The sequence below is a fragment of the Theropithecus gelada genome, chromosome 8, assembly GCF_003255815.1.
Source record: "Theropithecus gelada isolate Dixy chromosome 8, Tgel_1.0, whole genome shotgun sequence".
Lineage (NCBI taxonomy): Eukaryota > Metazoa > Chordata > Mammalia > Primates > Cercopithecidae > Theropithecus > Theropithecus gelada.
The window spans coordinates 74,045,796-74,064,525 of NC_037676.1; the positions used below are offsets into that span (position 1 = coordinate 74,045,796).

At 43.5% G+C, this 18,730-nt stretch overlaps 1 protein-coding gene and 1 long non-coding RNA gene across 3 annotated transcripts in view; one reads left to right on the forward strand and one right to left on the reverse strand.

The window, feature by feature from the left end:
• Positions 1-2,680: 2,680 nt before the first annotated feature.
• Positions 2,681-5,622, reverse strand: MSC (musculin). Its single transcript, XM_025394671.1, has 2 exons — positions 4,777-5,622; positions 2,681-3,882 (listed from the first exon to the last, which is right to left on the reverse strand). The coding sequence occupies exons 1-2, from the start codon at positions 5,308-5,310 to the stop codon at positions 3,796-3,798; spliced, it is 621 nt and encodes a 206-aa protein (XP_025250456.1). The 5' UTR covers positions 5,311-5,622; the 3' UTR covers positions 2,681-3,795.
• Positions 5,217-18,730, forward strand: part of LOC112630415 — a 222,425-nt gene continuing 208,911 nt past the window's right edge. Inside the window, exon 1 of one of the 2 annotated variants that reach the window (XR_003120868.1) lies at positions 5,217-5,555. This is a non-coding gene — a long non-coding RNA (uncharacterized LOC112630415). The remainder of the gene's footprint in view (positions 5,556-18,730) is intronic. The other variant, XR_003120867.1, reaches the window with a different exon arrangement.

An 18,730-nucleotide genomic window follows, 5' to 3' on the forward strand; every position in this document is an offset into this window, starting at 1 on the left:
TTAGTTATTTTTGTGTGTGTGTGTGTGTGTTTATAGACAAGAGATGTTTCCTTATTTGTTTATTTTTTTTAACTTCTAGGCATTTATTATCAGGGAAAAATCTGTGACTGTAAAAGTCTTTTGTAAATTTTAAGAGTCATTGTTGCTATCTGTTGAAGGAGCTGCCAGACTAAAGTGAAATTATAAGTTGAAGCCCAGTGCAAAAGAATATGCACAGCATCAATTCAACTCCACAACCAAGAGAAACGCCTGAATGTTTCAAAATTACAGTGCTGAAAGCGTTTCTTTTCAGATATTCATCTTAGGAAGAGTCTGTGGAAGGGGATTTTTGTTCTCTTCGGTTGAGTCAGCATCACTAATAATAATGCTTTGGTCCCTCAAAAAGCCCCCTGAAGAGTATTATTCAATTTACTCATTTTGTTTGTTGTTTAGCACATTGTACACTGTATTTCTTAGACTTCTTTCCTCTCATCTTTTCTCTCAAGTATGTGTAACCCTAAGCACATACTTCATTTTTTTCTCTTAAGCCCCCCTCCCACCCCACTTCCTGCCCACTTCTCCAGCCCCAACTCCCATTTCGCAAACTCAGAGCTCTAAAGGAAAATGACGAGAGAGAGATTTGGTGATGCCTGTCTACCACTTAGAACACACTCTAGTCATGGTACATAAAGAAAAGACTGGTTTAAGATGTTTAAGGCCTCTCCCAACAGCAACACATGCACAGAAGCTTGCATAATTTACATGGACTCACTGGGACTTACTAGAAAGTGGCCTCTTTCTTTTTCTTCTTCTTTTCTTAAATAACATAATTCCTGGCATTGGACTTTTTACATATACTGTGGAGCAGAACATTCTTGAGAAAGTTTTTTTTTTTTCTTTATCTATTATGGGACTATAAAGTGGCCATTAAAATGAATTTCCAGAGTGCAGTGCAGCACTCCCTGTACATGTGAGTCAGTGCAAAGCACCACCTTAATTGGGCGTTAGAGACAGAAAATCTGTGAGTTTACCCCTGAATTGGCCAGAAGGAATATAATTATAGAAACACATATTTTAAATATTATTCTTTCACTTGTGGAACTTTGCCCAAATGTTTCCTTGTTTATTCAAATGCTTGTTCTTATTTGTATTCACTACAAATATAGCTATTCTGTCTGGTTTTCTGTATTTCTGTTTGTCCACTCTTGTGGGACATTTTTGTTTCACGGTTGTAATTCAGACATCTCAAAACAAGACCCAACCTTAATGACTGGACTCTGGGAATGTCACACCTGTTTAAGTATCCCCCTTTGTGGAAGTGGTTCCCTCTCCCTCTGGATTTCCTTTGGTGACCAGAATTTAGTGCACTGCTCATTGCATATTAAATGATTTGTTTGAATACATTATCATATTTATTCCTAAGGTAATATTCCAGATAGGCACTGTGATGACCCCCATTCTACAGAAGAGGAAACTGAGGCTCAGAGGTGTTCATAATGAAACTTGCACATGCTCACTAACCCCGTGGCAGAGCTTGATTTCAAGCTGGGTTCTTTAGACGCTCAGATTCTCTTTAACCAACATACACTGGGCTGCCTCTTTTCCTTGAAAAGACTCCAATTTGCTGGATATTTTGGAAATGACCTTGACATCTGGCCTCCAGCAGACACTCTTCCTCAAGAAGCTGTCTACCCAGGACTCAGGGCTGAAGTGCTTTTAACCATGGTAGGGTTTCCTGACACAGATTACTTGAGGTTCCCTTTTGTCAGAAAGCCCCTGATGCCAGACACCGGCTGATGTAGGACTGGATCCCCAGGGTGGGTTCCCTCCCAGGTTATGGATAAAAGCCCAAGACTATCTTGTCAGAAAGCAGTTCTTTAGCATTTTGGTTGGTTTAGCTCAAAACAGGAAGTCACTCTCCCCACCCCCCCCCTTACCTCCTAACTAAAATCCAGCTGTATTTTTCTCTCTCAGGGTCAAGAAAACTGCCTTTCAATTGCACAAAATGGACAGACCCCCAAGTTGAGCAGTTGTTTGTGCAGTTTTATCCTTCACACTTTTCTAAATGTTCTACAAAGAGAACGTTGCTTTTAAAAGAACCAGCCATTTTAAAAATTGTATCATGGGGTTTCCAAGTTGTTACCTTCTACAAAAACTGTAGTGCAAATGGAAGAAAATAACACGTAGAATGAGTGTATGTTTAAAAAGCTATATAAACATTTGAAAAAAGAAAAGCACCGTTGAAATACAAATTGGTTTCTCACATTAGCGTTTTATTCTGCCAGTTACACTGGAGACCTGTGGATGGGCCTTAGGGGTTTTTTTGAACTACTTGCAATTGTAAGGATTGGCGTGTGCTTTAAGCTGGAGTAGCTGCTGTGTGTGTTATGTGTGTGTGTGTGTGTGTGTGAGAGAGAGAGAGAGAGAAAGAGAGACGTACACCTACGTTAGCTTGAGGAGTGTATGCCTGTCAGGACAGCAGGGGCCTCAAGACTCTTAGGACTTTCTAGGACGCCCGGCGCGAGAAGCAGCAGAATCACAGAGATTAATAAAGCATGACGTTTGGAAATGGAGTGATCCAAAAGTGATCGCCACCATTCCGCCCGCAATGACTCACCACCCTGACCAGAGGAGACCACCACCTTAAAAATTAACGTCTACAGGCAAACCATCTCAGTAAAGGGCAACAAAGACCACATCCTGACACCTCCAAGGGGCACACAGTTTCACAGCGCGTTTTATTATTCATAAAAAAATAAATTTATTTACATATGTTATTTCCTGTGGTAGTGCAGCCTCGGGGCAGGGGCGCGTTCCCTATCGCAGGATCACTTGCTATGGTTAGCCGCCCACCCTGCGCGCTCCTCCGCGCGGGGAAGAACCTGCACGGCGGGAAGCGGTGTTGGAGTTGGGGCGCCCGGAGCTTGGAGTGGGGAGGCCTGAGGGAGAGAGTCTGGAGTCGGAGCTGGGAGTGCTACAGGTAGGAGCAGGAGCGGGGCGGAAAGGGAAGTCCGAAGGCGATCCCAGCCAGGTTGGCGCAGTGGTGCTTGGGGAGGCTCCAGCCCAGAAGTAGGGAGGGTAGACAGACGCCTGATTAGAAAAAGCCGGGAGCTTGGGAAGGAGACCGGAATGAAGAAGTCACCCGGAAGGGAGGCCGAACGGCCCGGAGCTCGCCCGGCAAAATCCGCCTGCGGTGGTCTGGGAATTGTGTCTCCACCTAGCCCTGCGAGCAGCGGGCCTCCTCCCGCCCATTAGAAGGGCGCTGTGCTGGGATACGAACCTAGCCCAGAGAGGCTACTCGCCCTTCTTTGTCACTTAAAACTCTGTCCCGACGCGGATCTCACGTCTAGACTTTTGTCTTTAAAGCGGGTGTAGAGCGCGTTCTAATCGTTCCCTAACCATTGTGTCACCGCGAAAGGCCCGGGCTGTGTGGAATCGTCCCGCACGTGTGCGATGAATCTGGCTCCGCTGAGAACGGACCCCTGGGCTGTCTGGCGCGGGCTGGGGCAGCAGCCGAGAGTTAGTCTACAGAGCTAGGGCCCGAGGGTGGACCTGCGTCCGCGTTCTGGACACGAAAGGAGGCTCTTTCTGGAGAGGCAAAACGTGGTCGCCTAGATCCGCCGCAGCTGTAGCCGTGGGCGCTGAGCAGAGACAGCCATGCCCGCCACCTGTCGTGATCACAGTTCCAGGGAAAGGGGAAGGGTCAAGGAGAATCCAACGGAAACTTCTTCCCATCTCACGAGCTCTCCCTTCTCTCCGTGGCCCCCAAACACTCGCATTTAACGAATAATCCCATCAAGTGAATTCCAGTACGATTTAAGCGGTGGTTCCACATAGTCTGTTGGCTGCGGAAACTTCTTTGGTGTCAGAGTCCGGTCTTCCCGAGACCACGAATGGCCATGTCTGTAAAATCAAAAAGAACGTCAGATACTAGAGAGAAACGATTGTCTCAAACCGAAACCGCTCTCCCACGCGAACCCCAGATATTCCCGACTTGGAGTAGCTAAAATTTTATCAGCATTCTGGGAATTTGCATGTCCTTTCTCTGAACTAAGATTTTCATTTTACTGGAGGTTGATAATCCGAGACGCGCCATATCCGTTCACGCTTCCTCCTGGACTTTGCCCGCAGGAAAATTTGGTGAAACTCGTATGACTTTGAGATTCTGTAGTTTAGTTCCCTTCCCCTAACGCGCGCGCGCGCGCACACACACACACACACACACACACACACACACACACACAAAATCCGTCATCCACTCCAAGCTCCAAGTAGGAACTAGGCTTGGACAGGATTTTTCCCAAGCCGGGAGAGCTGGCAGATCAGAGAGGGACTTTCCAGACAAATCCCATCTGGGGAAACGTTACTATCTTCCAGAAGCAATTTTTCTAAAAATGCAAATGCTCTTTTATAGAGCTCGGCTTTCCCTCCTTTAAGAAATGGCTTGCCGATTCAAACCTGCCAGACTCTTAGCTGGATAAAGTTGGGCAAGGGAGATTTGCTGTCAGTCTGCAACCAGGTGGCAGACTGAGTTGGAACCAAGATTTACCCTGGAAGTAGGATATTAGTCAATGGCTGTCACTGGGGTACAATGTTCAGAACGATGCAAACACACACGGATGGTTGATTCTTCTTCAGAGAAATGGCTGGCCACTCCCTTGATTTGGGAGAAATTAAACTGGCCTTCTCGTTCCCAGTCCCAGAACCTCCACCCCTTTCGAATTCTTCCCAACGGGCTGACCCTGCCCTGGGTATCTCCTGGCTGCTCGCCCGATTCCTTGAGCGCCGCGCCCCTACCAGGTTCACTGGGTGCACGTAGCCGTTCTCATAGCGGTCCTCCTGCAACAGCTGCCGCAGGTGAGCGATGTAACTGGAAGCCAGCCGGAGCGTGTCCAGCTTGGAGAGCTTAGTGTCGGGGGGCACCCAGGGCAGGCTGGTCTTGAGCCTGGAGAAGGCTTTGCTCAGCACGCGCATCCGGGCGCGCTCACGGGCGTTGGCCGCGTTCCGCTGCGACTGCTTGCACTCTGCGGCTGAGCCCTTGGCCGGGAGGGGCTTTTTGCCACCACCGCCCGCGCTGCCACCTGCGCCGCCGCCCCCAGCCACACGGGGCCGCTTCCTCTTGCAGCCTCCCGCGCTGCCGGCTGCGCCCAGAGCGCAGCGCTCCTCCTCGCCGTCGGGGTCCTCCTCCTCCGCGGACGAGTTGTCACTGGGCGAGGCGTAGCTGCGCTCTACGCCGCGGAGGGGCGGCCTCTTGGAGGCGGGGACCGGGTACTCCCGCTGCAGCCCCCGAAGCTCCATCTCCTCCGGATCACTCACCGAGCCCGTGGACATCCTGTTGTCCCCCTCGCCCACACGCGTTTGCTTTCCTCCCCCCTGGCCAGTCTCGCTGTCTCCGCCTTCCGCTCCCTGGCGGAGGCGGAGGCCAGGGAGCGCTCCGAGGAAGACTAAAAACCCAGGCCAGGAAGCGCGGGGTGCGAAAGCGAGGTGGGCGGTGAGAGCGAGCGCGCCCCTCCGCTGACCCCGGGGAGCGTGGACCACAAGTTGGCGGCCAAGTCCAGAAATCCGCGCGCACCGTGGTGAGCTGCGCCTTTTGACAAGACTCTCTGTACTCCTTGGAACAAACCACCCCGGGCAAAGCAGAGGGGGTTGGAAAGGGGGGCAAGAGGTGGGGCAGGGGCGTGGAAGGGGTGGGGACCGGTTTTCTGCGTGCAGAGGAGCGGTTGGTGGAGGCGGGGGAAGGGGACGTCTCTGCAGAGCCGAGATTTAGGCACCGAAGCCCGACGGACCTTCAGCATGTCTGTGTGGGATAAGTGAGCTTTCGGGGAGTAAAGGGGCAGATCTTGTTCCTACCGACCGTGCTTCCACCCCCAGGTAATCTTAGCAGTGGCAAAGATTACCAAACACTTAGGGATGACAGGATCCCGACCTCTGCTTGCCTGCCAGTCTTTCCAGTAGAACTCAGTTTTCAAGTTAATCATTCATGATGTATGATTGCCCAAGCCTTGCTGGACAAGAGGAAGAGCGGAACAAGCAAACAACATCCAACAAGGCACAAGTTACCACCTCTCATTTTCCTCCTCCTTTTCTTATAGTATACCTTCATGATTTACAAAAATGGTTACAATGGTTCGTTGCATTTTTAAATAACATCTGTAACTTAATGATATTATCTCCAATTTGCAGAACTTGAAGCTGAGCCGCCTAGATAGACATTAAGTAAAAGACCCAAACTTACTAAGCTAAGTAGAAAAAAGGATTCAAAATCCGCGTTTCGGAATCTTGGCCCGTCGGTATTCTAGTCTACCCCGTGCCTCCGGGTCACACATCACTGGATGTTGTAGCTGGTATTTTCCACTATTTCGAGAGTTCCATGCGTGATGTGATTTTGTTTTAATACTACAATACATGTGATGGAGGATCCGGCCCTAACGCTTTGTATTATAGTGTAGGGAATCCCTGCTATTGTATTTAATCGATTGTGTATTGAAGGGCGAGCTCCTGGAAGCAGAATGCTAAGTTAGCACAATCATCCATTCAAAGTAAAAATGAGAAAGGAGCACCCTGAATGATCATGTTCCGTTCCAAACAAGACTAAAACATCCTGCTCTTCCACACAAGAAAACACAATTTTGCGTTCTCATTATTTCCTAACTCGAAGGTCGTCGCAGTTCCTGGTCAGGGGATAAGTACTTCTGTGGATACGAGCCCCAGTGGCCAGAGACTGGGTTCCCACTGGGTGCCCGTCACTGTACTCGCGGCTTGTGAGCAGCCCACTGAGTAATAAAACCCGTATACGTTTGGCATATGGTTACCCCATTTTACAATGATGAAATTGAGTCTTCACACTGGCTTAGGTGTTCACTTGTTCTTTTCCTGAAAGCCCACAGGCTCCCAAGCTGAGCAAGGTGCAAGGGGACCGATGTGGAGTCAGTCCAGGACAGAGCTGGCAGAGATAGCTGGGCCAGCCTGACTCCCGCCAGTTCGTACAGCAGAACAAATGCGTCCAGCTCGATGCCTGAAGTGCTGCAACAGGTGGCTGTCAGAGGCTGACTTCATCACTCAGGCATCATTCCACCTTAGTCTCCCAGGCCATGCTATCCTTAGCGGGGGCGTTTTGGGGCGGGGGGAGTATTTCACATAACCCCTCCCGCTCACCCGCATTTGCAAAGGTTTTCTCCCTGTACAAGTTGTCTTTTGGTTGGAGGCAGGGGATGGGCTGGTTCTGGGACAAGTTGAGTAAAAAGATCGTTTGCCCTAAGTTATCTCTGGGGTGGGGAAATGCAGGGAATACTTGACAGAGTGTGGAAATCTTTCCTGGAGCGTTTGAACTTGAACTTGACCCTAGGATCACCTTGCCAGGTGAAGGAGAGGAGAGGGACAAGAAGGGGCAAAGAGATGGATCATCGAGGAGAGCCAGGCTAGCTTTCTGCAACGACTATTGATGACTTGAAGCTATCAGTATAAATATATAGTCTCACACATTAGGGGCAGGCGAATAGGTTTTTAAAATCTGAATTGTTTATACAGGTGCAGAACAAAGTCTTTCTTTAGAAAAGATTAATGGTGAGGAGAGCGCTAGATTTCTCTAAACAGTCACAAAAACTATACCCAGCCTCAACGCTGAGGAGGTCATGGCCAGTTTCTTGATTTCTTGAAGAAATGGTCTGACCCCACCAGTTCGGGCTTATTTTTCACAGCACTTGCCTCCGCCTCCCTGTCTTCTTTCTCTCTCATCCCCTCCCTCCCTACTTCCCTCCCTTTCTCTTCTACTCCATCTCCTCACCCTCCCTCTGTTCCCTTTCAAGAAAGTCAGATATTTTATTTTGTTTGTTTCATCTTTCATTTTCATTTAACCTCCATTTCTTTCATTTTTGTGAAATCAAGTTATATTTTCACTTATAACTGTTTTCAAGTTGCAGACTTGTAATGAAGGGTAGGAAAAGTATCTGATGTACATTTCTTATAAGCATATAACTTCAGTTTGCTTTAACATGTTTGTAATATCTGGCATTTGGTCACCTCCTTACACTTTCAAAGTGCTATTACTTTTTCTTCTCCTTAGATGATTACAACAGCCTCTCGAGCTGAACAGTGTAAGTGTAACTATCTCTTTTGAAAGCCTAGTGTTTTTCATGGTTTTGACAAGTTACATACTGCAAATGAATAATACAGCCTTTATTTTTATATTATAAAGCACACTGAAATCAATTCCTATTAGCTTATGCTTTACAAACTCTTAGATTTGAAACAGGTATAGACTGTTTATGGGTACATCAGTGGTCTTGAAATTCTTTAGTGACATTTAAAAAATATTCAATGGGGTTGAGTAGGGCTTAAGTTGCATTATAAAACAAAATATTTAATAATTCCTTTAATATTACCTTTAATGTTTCTTCATTCTGGCTTCCCTGCTTGCTGGATATATGACTTTTGGAATTTGCATTTTTTTGAGCCCTAGGTTTCTAATCTGTAAAATGGATTATCTCTTTGAGTGGAAGAGAAAGTATATGAGCAGTTGGCTAGGTCAGAGCCTAGTACATGGGAGAAGATCAGTAAATGCTAGTTAGTATTATGAATTGCCTTGCCCAATATTGCATGGCTAGTAAAAGTCAGGGCAAGAACCTGACCCAAGTTTTGTGCTCCAGGTCCTATTCTGGGTTTCAGATAGTACCAGGATGTTGCATTTGCTTTGACTGCAGGCTGCTAGGGTCTGAAGTACACGGTCTCATCACATGACATTTTTCACAGGTTCCATATGGGACCTCACTGAGGGGAAAACGGATGGGACCTCATTAGAAATTTTCTTTTCTTCCCCCAAATTCTCTCACCCTAAAATTACAGTGCTTCTCCAAGTCTTACTTTCCCTACTGGCATAAAGGATTAAGCCAGAAACCCTGCTAGTGGTGTGATATAGGTGAAAGGAGCATGCCCAGGCGGAACACAGATCAGTGCCTAACAGATTGAAACACTGAACAATGCAGGCTTGGTTTATTTTTTAATAAGGAAGCCATGAGGTGGGATGATAATTACAGACCATAGAAAAAAAGGCCATTTGTTGCCACTTCTTTCCTCCAACACCGTATTAAGTAATGGGTGAGAAACTCCAGAGTTGGGCAGGTCATGTGGACTTAGGACTCAGGAAGAGCAAAGGCTTCCTCTGTCCTCTGTGAAGGCCGGGTCAAAACTATGCGGTGAGTAGGTACTTAAGAAATAGTTGTGGGACCAACACACAGCATCCTGTTGCCTGGAGGAATTGCCACACCTTTGGGCAATTGCCTATACTTTTGATCTAGGAAAACAAATAATCTAGACCAGCACTGGCCAATATGGAAGCCATTAGCCACATTAAGCTATTGAACACTTGAAATGTGGCTATTCATGTACTGTACTGTAAAATGCATACCTAGTATTGAAAACTTAATATGAATAAAAGAATATAAAAGCTCTCATTAATATTTTAAAATATGAATTATATGCCAAACAGTGAGAACATTTTGAATCTATTAGGTTAAATGAAATATATTACAAAAATTAGGCCGGGTGCAGTGACTCAAGCCTGTAATCCCAGCACTTTGGGAGGCGGAGATGGGCGGATCACGAGGTCAGGAGATGGAGACCATCCTGGCTAACATGGTGAAACCCCGTCTCTACTAAAAATACAAAAAACTAGCCGGGCGAGGTGGCGGGCGCCTGTAGTCCCAGCTACTCGGGAGGCTGAGGCAGGAGAATGGCGTAAACCTGGGAGGCAGAGCTTGCAGTGAGCTGAGATGCGGCTACTGCACTCCAGCCTGGGTGACAGAGCAAGACTCCGTCTCAAAAAAAAAAAAAAAAAAATTAATTTCACCATTTAAAATTATTATAATGTGGTTACCAAAAATGTAGAATTAGATATGCAGGTCCCATTATATTTCTATTGGACAATTCAGGGATTAATCTCCTGGATTAACTATACCCCTATAGATTGAGCATCTACTGTTGGTTGTGGCAAGGTGTTGGTGAGACCCACTCCCACCCACTGGGAGGGCACATTCTTGTGAAAATAAGCTTCTCTGTATTATCTAGCCTGCATATCACCACGTGTACTCAACCTCCTATCTATAACACACTTCGCCAGACACACACACATGCTGGAAAAATGAATGCTTCTGCTCAGTGGTATGTTAGTCACATGGAATGCTAGTCTCGGTGCATGTTGGCCACATAGGATGATAGTCACATGGAGAGCCAGTCAGGTGGGGACAGGTCACATGTAAGGCCCAGGGTTAGGTCTGGATAACCCAAGGCCTGGGATCTTCTTCCCTTGTCTGCACAAAGCCTTGGGCTCTGCTCCAGGCTCAGGGCAGCCTCTGTCCTGGTGTTGTGCAGGATGCCACCACTCTTTGGACCAGAAAAGGAAGAAAACTCCCTTTACCCGGGCCCCACCAGCCATCAGGTTGGGTGTTCATGGAAATAGTCAAAGCCTACATGTGGAGCCCTTTGTCGTCCACAACATAACCAGGCCTCTGCTGCTGGTTTATTTATCTAAGGATTGTGGCAAGATTTTTTACTCTTCCCTCTGAACGTTGTGAGGCCTTAGCATGGAGAAGCCAGTGCCTGGATGGTTTGTGGAGGTTGAAGGTGGAAAAGCCAAGCTTAACAAATTAACAATGAAAAATGGAGCTGGGGGTAGGCTGCGGAGAGGGAAAGCGATAAGACTCAGCAGGGACCTGATTTTTCTTTGCCTTTCAGGAGAGAAGAAAAAAGTCCTCATTGATTGTCTTGACAACTAAAGCTGTAGGCAACTTCTGCAGGAATTGTTTTTTTTTAACAATATCTCTAGATTTTAGGGAGCAGATGCTGAGGCTTAACTGTCCTGGGAACCCCAAGTTCCAACTGGAATGCTGTGTGTTTCCTGTAAATGACTTTGAATACTCAATTAGCCTAGTATAGAAGCCCAGCTTTCAGAAAGTAAAGGCGCTCTAGTGAAGTTTTCTGTAGGAGGCCTGTTTACATAATCCGTGGCCCTCCATGATGTTGGAGAATCCTGAAGAATGTTGAATACTAACCCAGTCCTACTCTGAGTTAAGAGTGTGGCTCGCAGATCTGAAAATAATCTTATTTTTGTAAACCCCTGGAACAGCCTTTCACTCTTAGGCAGAAGCTAAGAAAGTTCTGTCTCAGGAGATTTTCTCCTTTTAAGTACTTTTGATTTTATTGGCAATACCGGGAAATGTGAAAATACTCTGTTATCAAAACAGCCCTTGAAATTGTAGCACACAGCTCTGGTCTCCAATGTTTGGTCCCAAGCCTACCTTGGTTTAATTGTGGAGTTAACCAAGGAGAGAAATATCATCCTGTCATGTGGCATGTACTGAAAAGAGCCCCTTTTGCTGTGGACATCAGGAGATCTCTGCATTTATCAGCTGAGAGGCCTCGGGCCACATGCTCACACTCTTGTAGCTTGTTTCTCTGTATGTAACCCATGGAAGTTGCCAGAGTTAAATGAGATTGCCTGCATGCAGGCTTCTGTGGAAACTGAAGCATTGTAGAAGGTCAGTTATTATATTATTTTCCACATTCTCTCTCCCGTAGGAGCTCATGTTTTCCCTTTTCCCTCTCCCAGTAGCAGGCCTTGCTTAAAGTGCAACCCACAGCCATGGCTCATCCCCTATAGAACATCAGCTAAATGCCTCCTGGCGCCAGAAGGAAGTTCTCATGTAATAGATACTTCCTGGTGTCACAGAACAAAGATTCTGTCCTCTTTGTCAACCAGCCCCTTACCCAACTCATCTATAAAAGAAGGGCCTAACTTATTTACGTATGACCTTTGTTTCCCTAATCCCAAGGCCCTCTGGCCTCCAATTCTAAAGTGAGCTCTAACGGATGATCAAAACAGGAAGGTATTTTAGGAAATATGCCCACTTCTCTTAATTTTTTCCCCCTTTGGCTCATTTATGTTACTCTGTCCAATTAGCAGAAACAAACAAATGAAAATAACCTAGCTATATTCCTCTTCAGGTTTCAGTTTTAAAGGAGAACTCCTTGAGGATATTGGAAACAGAGCTACTTAAGGTATTCTCATGCATTGTTTCACCACTCCGCTCCTCTTTCTTCTTAGACTGCCACCCTTAAGCAACTTCCTCTAGGAAAGAGACCCAAAAAATTAAAATAAATAAGAGGAAAACAAAAAGATTAAATGGTAAACTTAATGAAGGCTGAGGCTGTGTCTTGTTCATAGGGGTACCCCTAATGTCTAGCAGCTCATGAAAGGTACTATCTAAATATTGGATGGGCCAGGCGCAGTAGCTCATGCCTGTAATCCCAGCACTTTGGGATGCCAAAGCAGGAGAATTGCTTGAACCCAGGAGTTCAAGACCAGACTGGACAATATAGGCAATATAGGCCCCATCGCTACAAAAAACTTTTTTAAAGTAGCCAGGCGTGGGAGCACTACATGTAGCGCGAGCTGCTCGGGAGACTGAGGTGTGAGTCTGGGAGGTTGAGACTGTAGTGAGCTGTGATTGCAACACTGTACTATACCCTGGGTGACAGGGTGAGATACTGTCTCAAATTATTTTTTTTCATTTTAAAAAAATTATTTTTTTCCATTTAACACAAATAAATATTTGATGATTGAAAACTCTCACACACACATGAACACAAGCTCATCTGTGCTCATAATTAATGGGAGACAGGTACTAAACCCATCATTTGCCCTTTATTTAGCCAATTCAGTTTACTGGCTCAGTTTATTACTATGTGTTCTACCAGTGTCAGCAGTTATAAGGACTCTTTTACACTTCTTATTAACTGAATGGACTTCTAGGGAATATTTCCTCTTATCAAATGGAGTATATTTTCCTACTTATTATACACTGTGCTTGCCACAGTGCCCAGAGGAAGTCTAAATAACTCAACAATTATATTTATTATAAACATCCCAGGAACATTCTTTTCTCTACATGAAAATGAAATAGTGCTTTTAATACCATTTGCTACCATTTTTTTTCCTGACTGAAAAAACTCAGAATCTTTGTAAAATTTCAGGAGATCACAGACTTACAAAGCTTAGATTAAGGAGAGCAAAAGGCCAAGTGTAGAGCCCTTAAAAGTGCATACTTTTAATGGTTAAGCAGAGAAGGGGAATTCAGAGAAAAGAGGCAGTAATCAGAGAGGCGAGAGGAAAACAAGACAGTAGTGTTATTGAAAGCAAGGGAGTCATTTCAGAAAGTCATGGGTGGGGACTTTCAGTTGAGACGGTCTGGTAAGACAACATTTTGAAGCGTCGCCTGTGCTCCAAACACATAGCAATGAGAGCTAAAATATGAAAACAGAAAAGCTAAAAACATGCAGCCATGTCCAAAAGCAAGGAAAATATCTCTTCAGACGAGTGGACCATAAAGTGAATGTTGAGTAGGGATGAAACTCCTGCCAGGTCCAGGAGTTGAGTTTCTTTGCAGATGGGGAACAAAGTGGTCTCATGAATGGAAGGAGGCTGACTTGGGTAACTGCTGAAATTAGGGTGTGGGAGAAGGTAAGGAAGCAAAGGAAGTAAGCCCAGCCTGGCCAGGATATTGGCTCCATGACTGGGTCAGTTCTGATTTGTTTTTTGTCTTCATAATCGGGCACATGTTCCTGCCTCTTTGCATGCCTGGTAACTTTTGGCTGGATGCTAGACACCATGAATTTTGCCTTTTGGGTACTGAGAAATTTTGTATTCCACCAGATATTATTGATCTTTGTTCTCAGATGCAGTTAAGTTACTTGGAAATAGTGATTTCTTTGGATCTTTAAGATGTGTAGAAGGAATCAGAGCAGTGCTCCTTCTAGAGCTAATTGTCCTCCATTACTGAGGCAAGACTCTTATAAGCACTCAACCTAATGGCCTGGGAAAATGAAATTTTCCAGTCTGGCTAGAACAGATATTATTCCTGGCTCTGTGTGAGTAACTGGCTATGTTCCCTTTCATTCTTTGTGGTGGTGCTTCCTTCAGCCTCTGGTGGTTTCCTCACATGCTCGTGATGATTGACTGAATACTAAAGGGACACCCTCTGCAGATCCCTAGGTTCTTTCTCTGTGCACCTCTCTTCCCTCTGCCACCCTGCCCAGTAAATTCTAGCTACTTTGGTCTGCCTAGCTTCTCAGGTCTGTCTTCTCAACTCAGGGAGTCTGTTTGGCTCTCCTGGGTCCCCTTGTCTTGCTCCACAGCCTGGAAACAATGTCACAGCACTGGCTGGGACAATTGTAGGGCTTCCCTTGTTTGTTTCCCATCTCTCAGGATTTATTGTCCTTTATTAACTCGTGTAGAATGTTTTAAGAACCATGGTTTTATACATTTTGTCTGTTTTAGGGTAGTTTTAGGTAGAAAGGTAAGTCTTATCCCTGTTACGCAGTCTTAGCCCCAGGTGGAAGTCTTTGGAATGACACCTTTATAGGAAACATATTTTATTTTATTTTGGTTTTGTTTTTAAGACGGATACCTGCTTGAGCATGCTTGTACTTTGAGAGGAAGATACTGGAGAAAAGAAAGAGATTAAAGATATTAAAAATACGGGGAGGGGATTAAAGATATTAGCATATGGGAAAGATATATTAAAAATATGGGAATAGTGATGGAGCAAATCCCACAGGAAATGGAGGGTGATGAGTTAGCCTTAAAGAAGAGGATGTATGTATCTTTTTGCCTGAAATAAGAGGAAAATACATACTGTAGGATGTCTCTGTAGATCAGTAGAGATTTGTAATGGGAAGTTAAATAAGTTAGTCCCTGATGGTCTGTTTTCTCAGCGGAATATGAATTAAAGTTATCTGCATAGAATAGATGGGTAGACATGAGTTATTAGAATAAACAGAAACAGGAAATGTGGGGAATAACCATTCTGGAGAATATAAAAGGAGTCTGAGTAGGGATAAGGAAATGTATTTCAAAACAGTGTTAAGGCTTTGACGACACTGATGAGCACTTATACCCATTAACAAATGTGAAGTTATCTAGCATAGTGATTCACATGGAGTGGTTTTCAGCTAGAAATAGCTGAATCTTAATAAATTAACCTGTTTACATTTTTAATAGCAAGAACTTGCAAGAATGAACTGTTTATGGAATCATTAAGTTTTAATGAGGTAGAGATGCAATTTAGGAACTTGGAGATCAGGGGAAATACTCTTGGAGATTTAGATGAAGTTTCTACAGTTGGGGACCCATGGTATGCAGGAGAGAGGCAAAATGAAGCCATACTTTTAACTCTTTGGGGTAGGTGGAGAGGGAAGGATTTGCAAAGATGCAGTATCACCATATTGCAGAAATGTTGGGGATGCCACTGACAATATAATATGGAGTGATCTATATATTTCTCAGATCTTTCAGTTGTGCCTTATCTATGTAAAATGGACTTAAGGTCAAAATACATGAATGCATGCACACACACAGACGTACATGCAAACTATTTTTCAAAACTTAGGCTATCTGGAGATATTAGCAGATTTCTTTCAACATATCCCACAGTCATTTGGAGCACAGCAAATTTAGGGTATTTTAAATCAATAATAAACTTATGATTTCTTCATTTTTGCTATAGGGCACTCATTAACATGTTGTTTAACAGGGGCAAAAAAGCAGAGTATGTCAGATTGTACCCCCATGTCCTTATATTCTCATTTTAAACTTTACTATCCCTCATATTTTACAGATAAAGATATTGGAGTTAAGAGAGATGAAGTTCCTTGCTGAAGAATACAAAGATAGTTGAAGGGGAACTCAGATGTCTAGAATGAGAGTGTAGTGCTCTTGTTACTGTATCATGTCCATTACGGTTAATTTTATGTCTCAACTTGGCTAGGCCATTGTACCCAGATAGTTGCACAAACATTGTTCTAGATTTTTCTGTGGAGATTTTTTTTTTTTTGTATGAGATATACATTTAAATCACTAGAATTAGAGTAAAGAAGATTGCCTGCCATAATATGGGTGGGTCTCATCTGATCAGATGAAGGCCATAAAAGAAAAGACTTATCTTCCAGGAAGAAGAGGGAATTTTGCCAGCAGACTGCTTTCAGACTAGAACGCAGCTCTTCTCTGGTCTCCATCTTGCCAGGCTACCCTCCAGAGTTTAGACTTGCATCTTCCACAATCGTGTGAGCCAATTCCTTAAAATAAGTCTCTCTGTCCTCTCCTCTCTGACACACACACACACACACACACACACACTCCTTATTCACTGTGTTTCTCTAGAGAACCCGTACTAATACAATATTCTTGGACAATGCATGTGAAATACTAGGAAATTTAATAAGCAGGCTAAGCTACAATGCTGGGCACTCTGCTTAACTCCAGAGTATTTAAAGGAATAGTAAATCTTCTAGTTCTTGATATTTAGCATTCATTTTAGAAGCCATAGAAAATGAGTCTGACCAGGGAGGAAAACGTCACAAGTAACTTTTATAGTTACTGTAAAAGTTACTTGTGGTACAAAAACACATTGACTTTTTAGGTTTAATTCTAATGTTTATACTACTTGGTTGAAAAATACTAATTTTGATTACAATATTTTTGCTTGGATAATCACTGAACCTTCCTTTTAATTGAAATAGAATTCTCATCCCACAAAGTTCATACTTTAACGATGTGCAGTTAAGTGATTTCTAAGTATATTCAAAAAGGTTGTGCAACCATCACCACTCTGTAATTCCTAAACATTTGTATCACCCCCAGACAAAACCCCATAATCATTAGCAGTCACTTCCTGTTTCTCCCTCTTCCAGAGCCCCTGGCAACCACTAGTTTTTCTGTCTTTGTAGATTCATCTGTTTTGGACCTACTACATATATAAAATAATATTCCATTGAAAAACTTTCTATATAATAAGCTACAGACTTTTAATGCCTGTTTTCTTTTACCAAGCATAATGTTTTTTAAGGTTCATTCATATTTTAGCTTGTTTTTGTATTTCAATTTCATGTGCCTGAATTAATATTTCATTATATATAATTATTTTATTTTTAATAATTATAATTATTTATTTATCAATTTATGGGCATCTGGAATATGTCCAATCTTTGGCTATTATGAATAATGCTGCTATGAATATTCATGTACAAGTTTTTGTGCGAACATATGTTTTCAAGTGTCTTGGGTATATACCTAATAGTGGAAATGCTGGGTCATATAGTAACTCTATGGTTAACTATTTGATAATCTATCAGGCTGTTTTCCAAAGTGGCTATACCATTTTACATTCTTAGCAGCAATGTAGTTTCTCCGCATCCTTACCAATACTTGTTATGGTTCTTTGTTTTGATTATAATCATCCCACTGGGTGTGCAAGTTATATCTTATAGTGGTTTTGATTTTGCATTTCCCTAACAACTAATGATGTTCAGCATCTTTCAATGTACTTGTTGTATATTTATCTATCTTCTTTGGAGAAACATCTATCTAAGCCTTTTTTCATTTTTAAATTGAATTTTTTGTCCTGTTGTTGTTGAGTTGTAAATGCTGTTTATTATTTGTTGAATGCTTCCTCCAAATTGTATATGTCACAAACTTAATCCACAATGTGGCAGTATTGAAAGGGCCTTTAAGAGGTAATTGGATCTTGAAAGCACAGCTTTCATGAATGGATTAATCTATTCATGGATTAATAGATGAATGGGATAATGGATTAATGGGTACTCGTGGGCATGGAACTGGTGGCTTTGTAAGAAGAGGAAGGGAGAGCTGAGCAAGGTTCAGCCCCATCACTATGCGGTTCCAGGCTTCAGGATTCTTCAGAGTTCCCATTAGCAAGAAGGCTCTCACCAGATGTGGCCCCTTGACTCCAGACATCTCAGCCTTCATAACTACAAGAAATAAATTCTTTTTCTTTATAAATTACCCAGTTTCAGATATTCTGTAATAAGCAGCAGAAAATGACCTAAAATACTCCCTCAACTTTTGTTAATATGAGGATGTCTTAATTTCTTATTTAATTTTGAAGGATAGTTTGCTGAAATAGGATTCTTGGTTGGCAATTTTTTATCTCTCAGCACTTTGAATATATTGCCCCACTGCCTTCTGGCCTTTAAAGTTTCCGATGGGAAATATGCAGGTGGTTTTATTGAGGATCCTTTGTAAATGATGAGATCCTTTTGCCTTGCTACTTTCAGGATTCTCTCTTTGTCTTTCTCTCAAAAGTTGTATTATTATGTGTCTTGGTGTGGGTCTCTTTTAGTTCATCTTACTTGGAGTTTGCTGAGTTTTTTGGATGTTTGTATTCATGTATTTTATCCCATATGGGAACTTTTCAGCCATTATTTCTATGAATATTCTCTCTTCCCCATTCTCCATTCTCCTTATAGAAATCCCAGAATACATATATTCTGTTTGATGTTGTCCCACAGATCCCTTAGGCTCTGCTCACTTTTCTTTAATCATTCTTTTTTCTTTTTCTTTTTAAGAGACAGTTTCACTCTGCCTCCTAGGCTGGAGTGCTGTGGCATGATTATACCTTACAACAGCCTCAAACTCCTGCGATCAAGTAGTTCTCCCACTTCAGCCTCCCTAGCAGCTAGGACTACAGGCATGTGCCACCATGTTCAGCTAATTTTTAAAATTATCTATAGAGGAAGGGTATCACTAAGCTGCTCAGACTGATCTCAAACTCCTGGTCTCAAGGGATCTTCCTGTTTTGAAGTGCTGGGATTACAGACGTGAGCCACTGTGCCCTGTTTAAACTTTTTTCTTTTGTTCCTCAGACGAAGTTGATTTCCATTGTCCTGTCTTCACTGATTTTTT

Coding starts and splice junctions, on each gene's coding strand:
- MSC (XM_025394671.1), bottom strand. CDS start 5,310: ATGTCCACGGGCTCGGTGAGTGATCCGGAGGAGATGGAGCTTCGGGGG. Junction 3,883..4,776: donor ACGTGCACCCAGTGAACCTG/GTAGGGGCGCGG, acceptor TTGATTTTACAG/ACATGGCCATTCGTGGTCTC.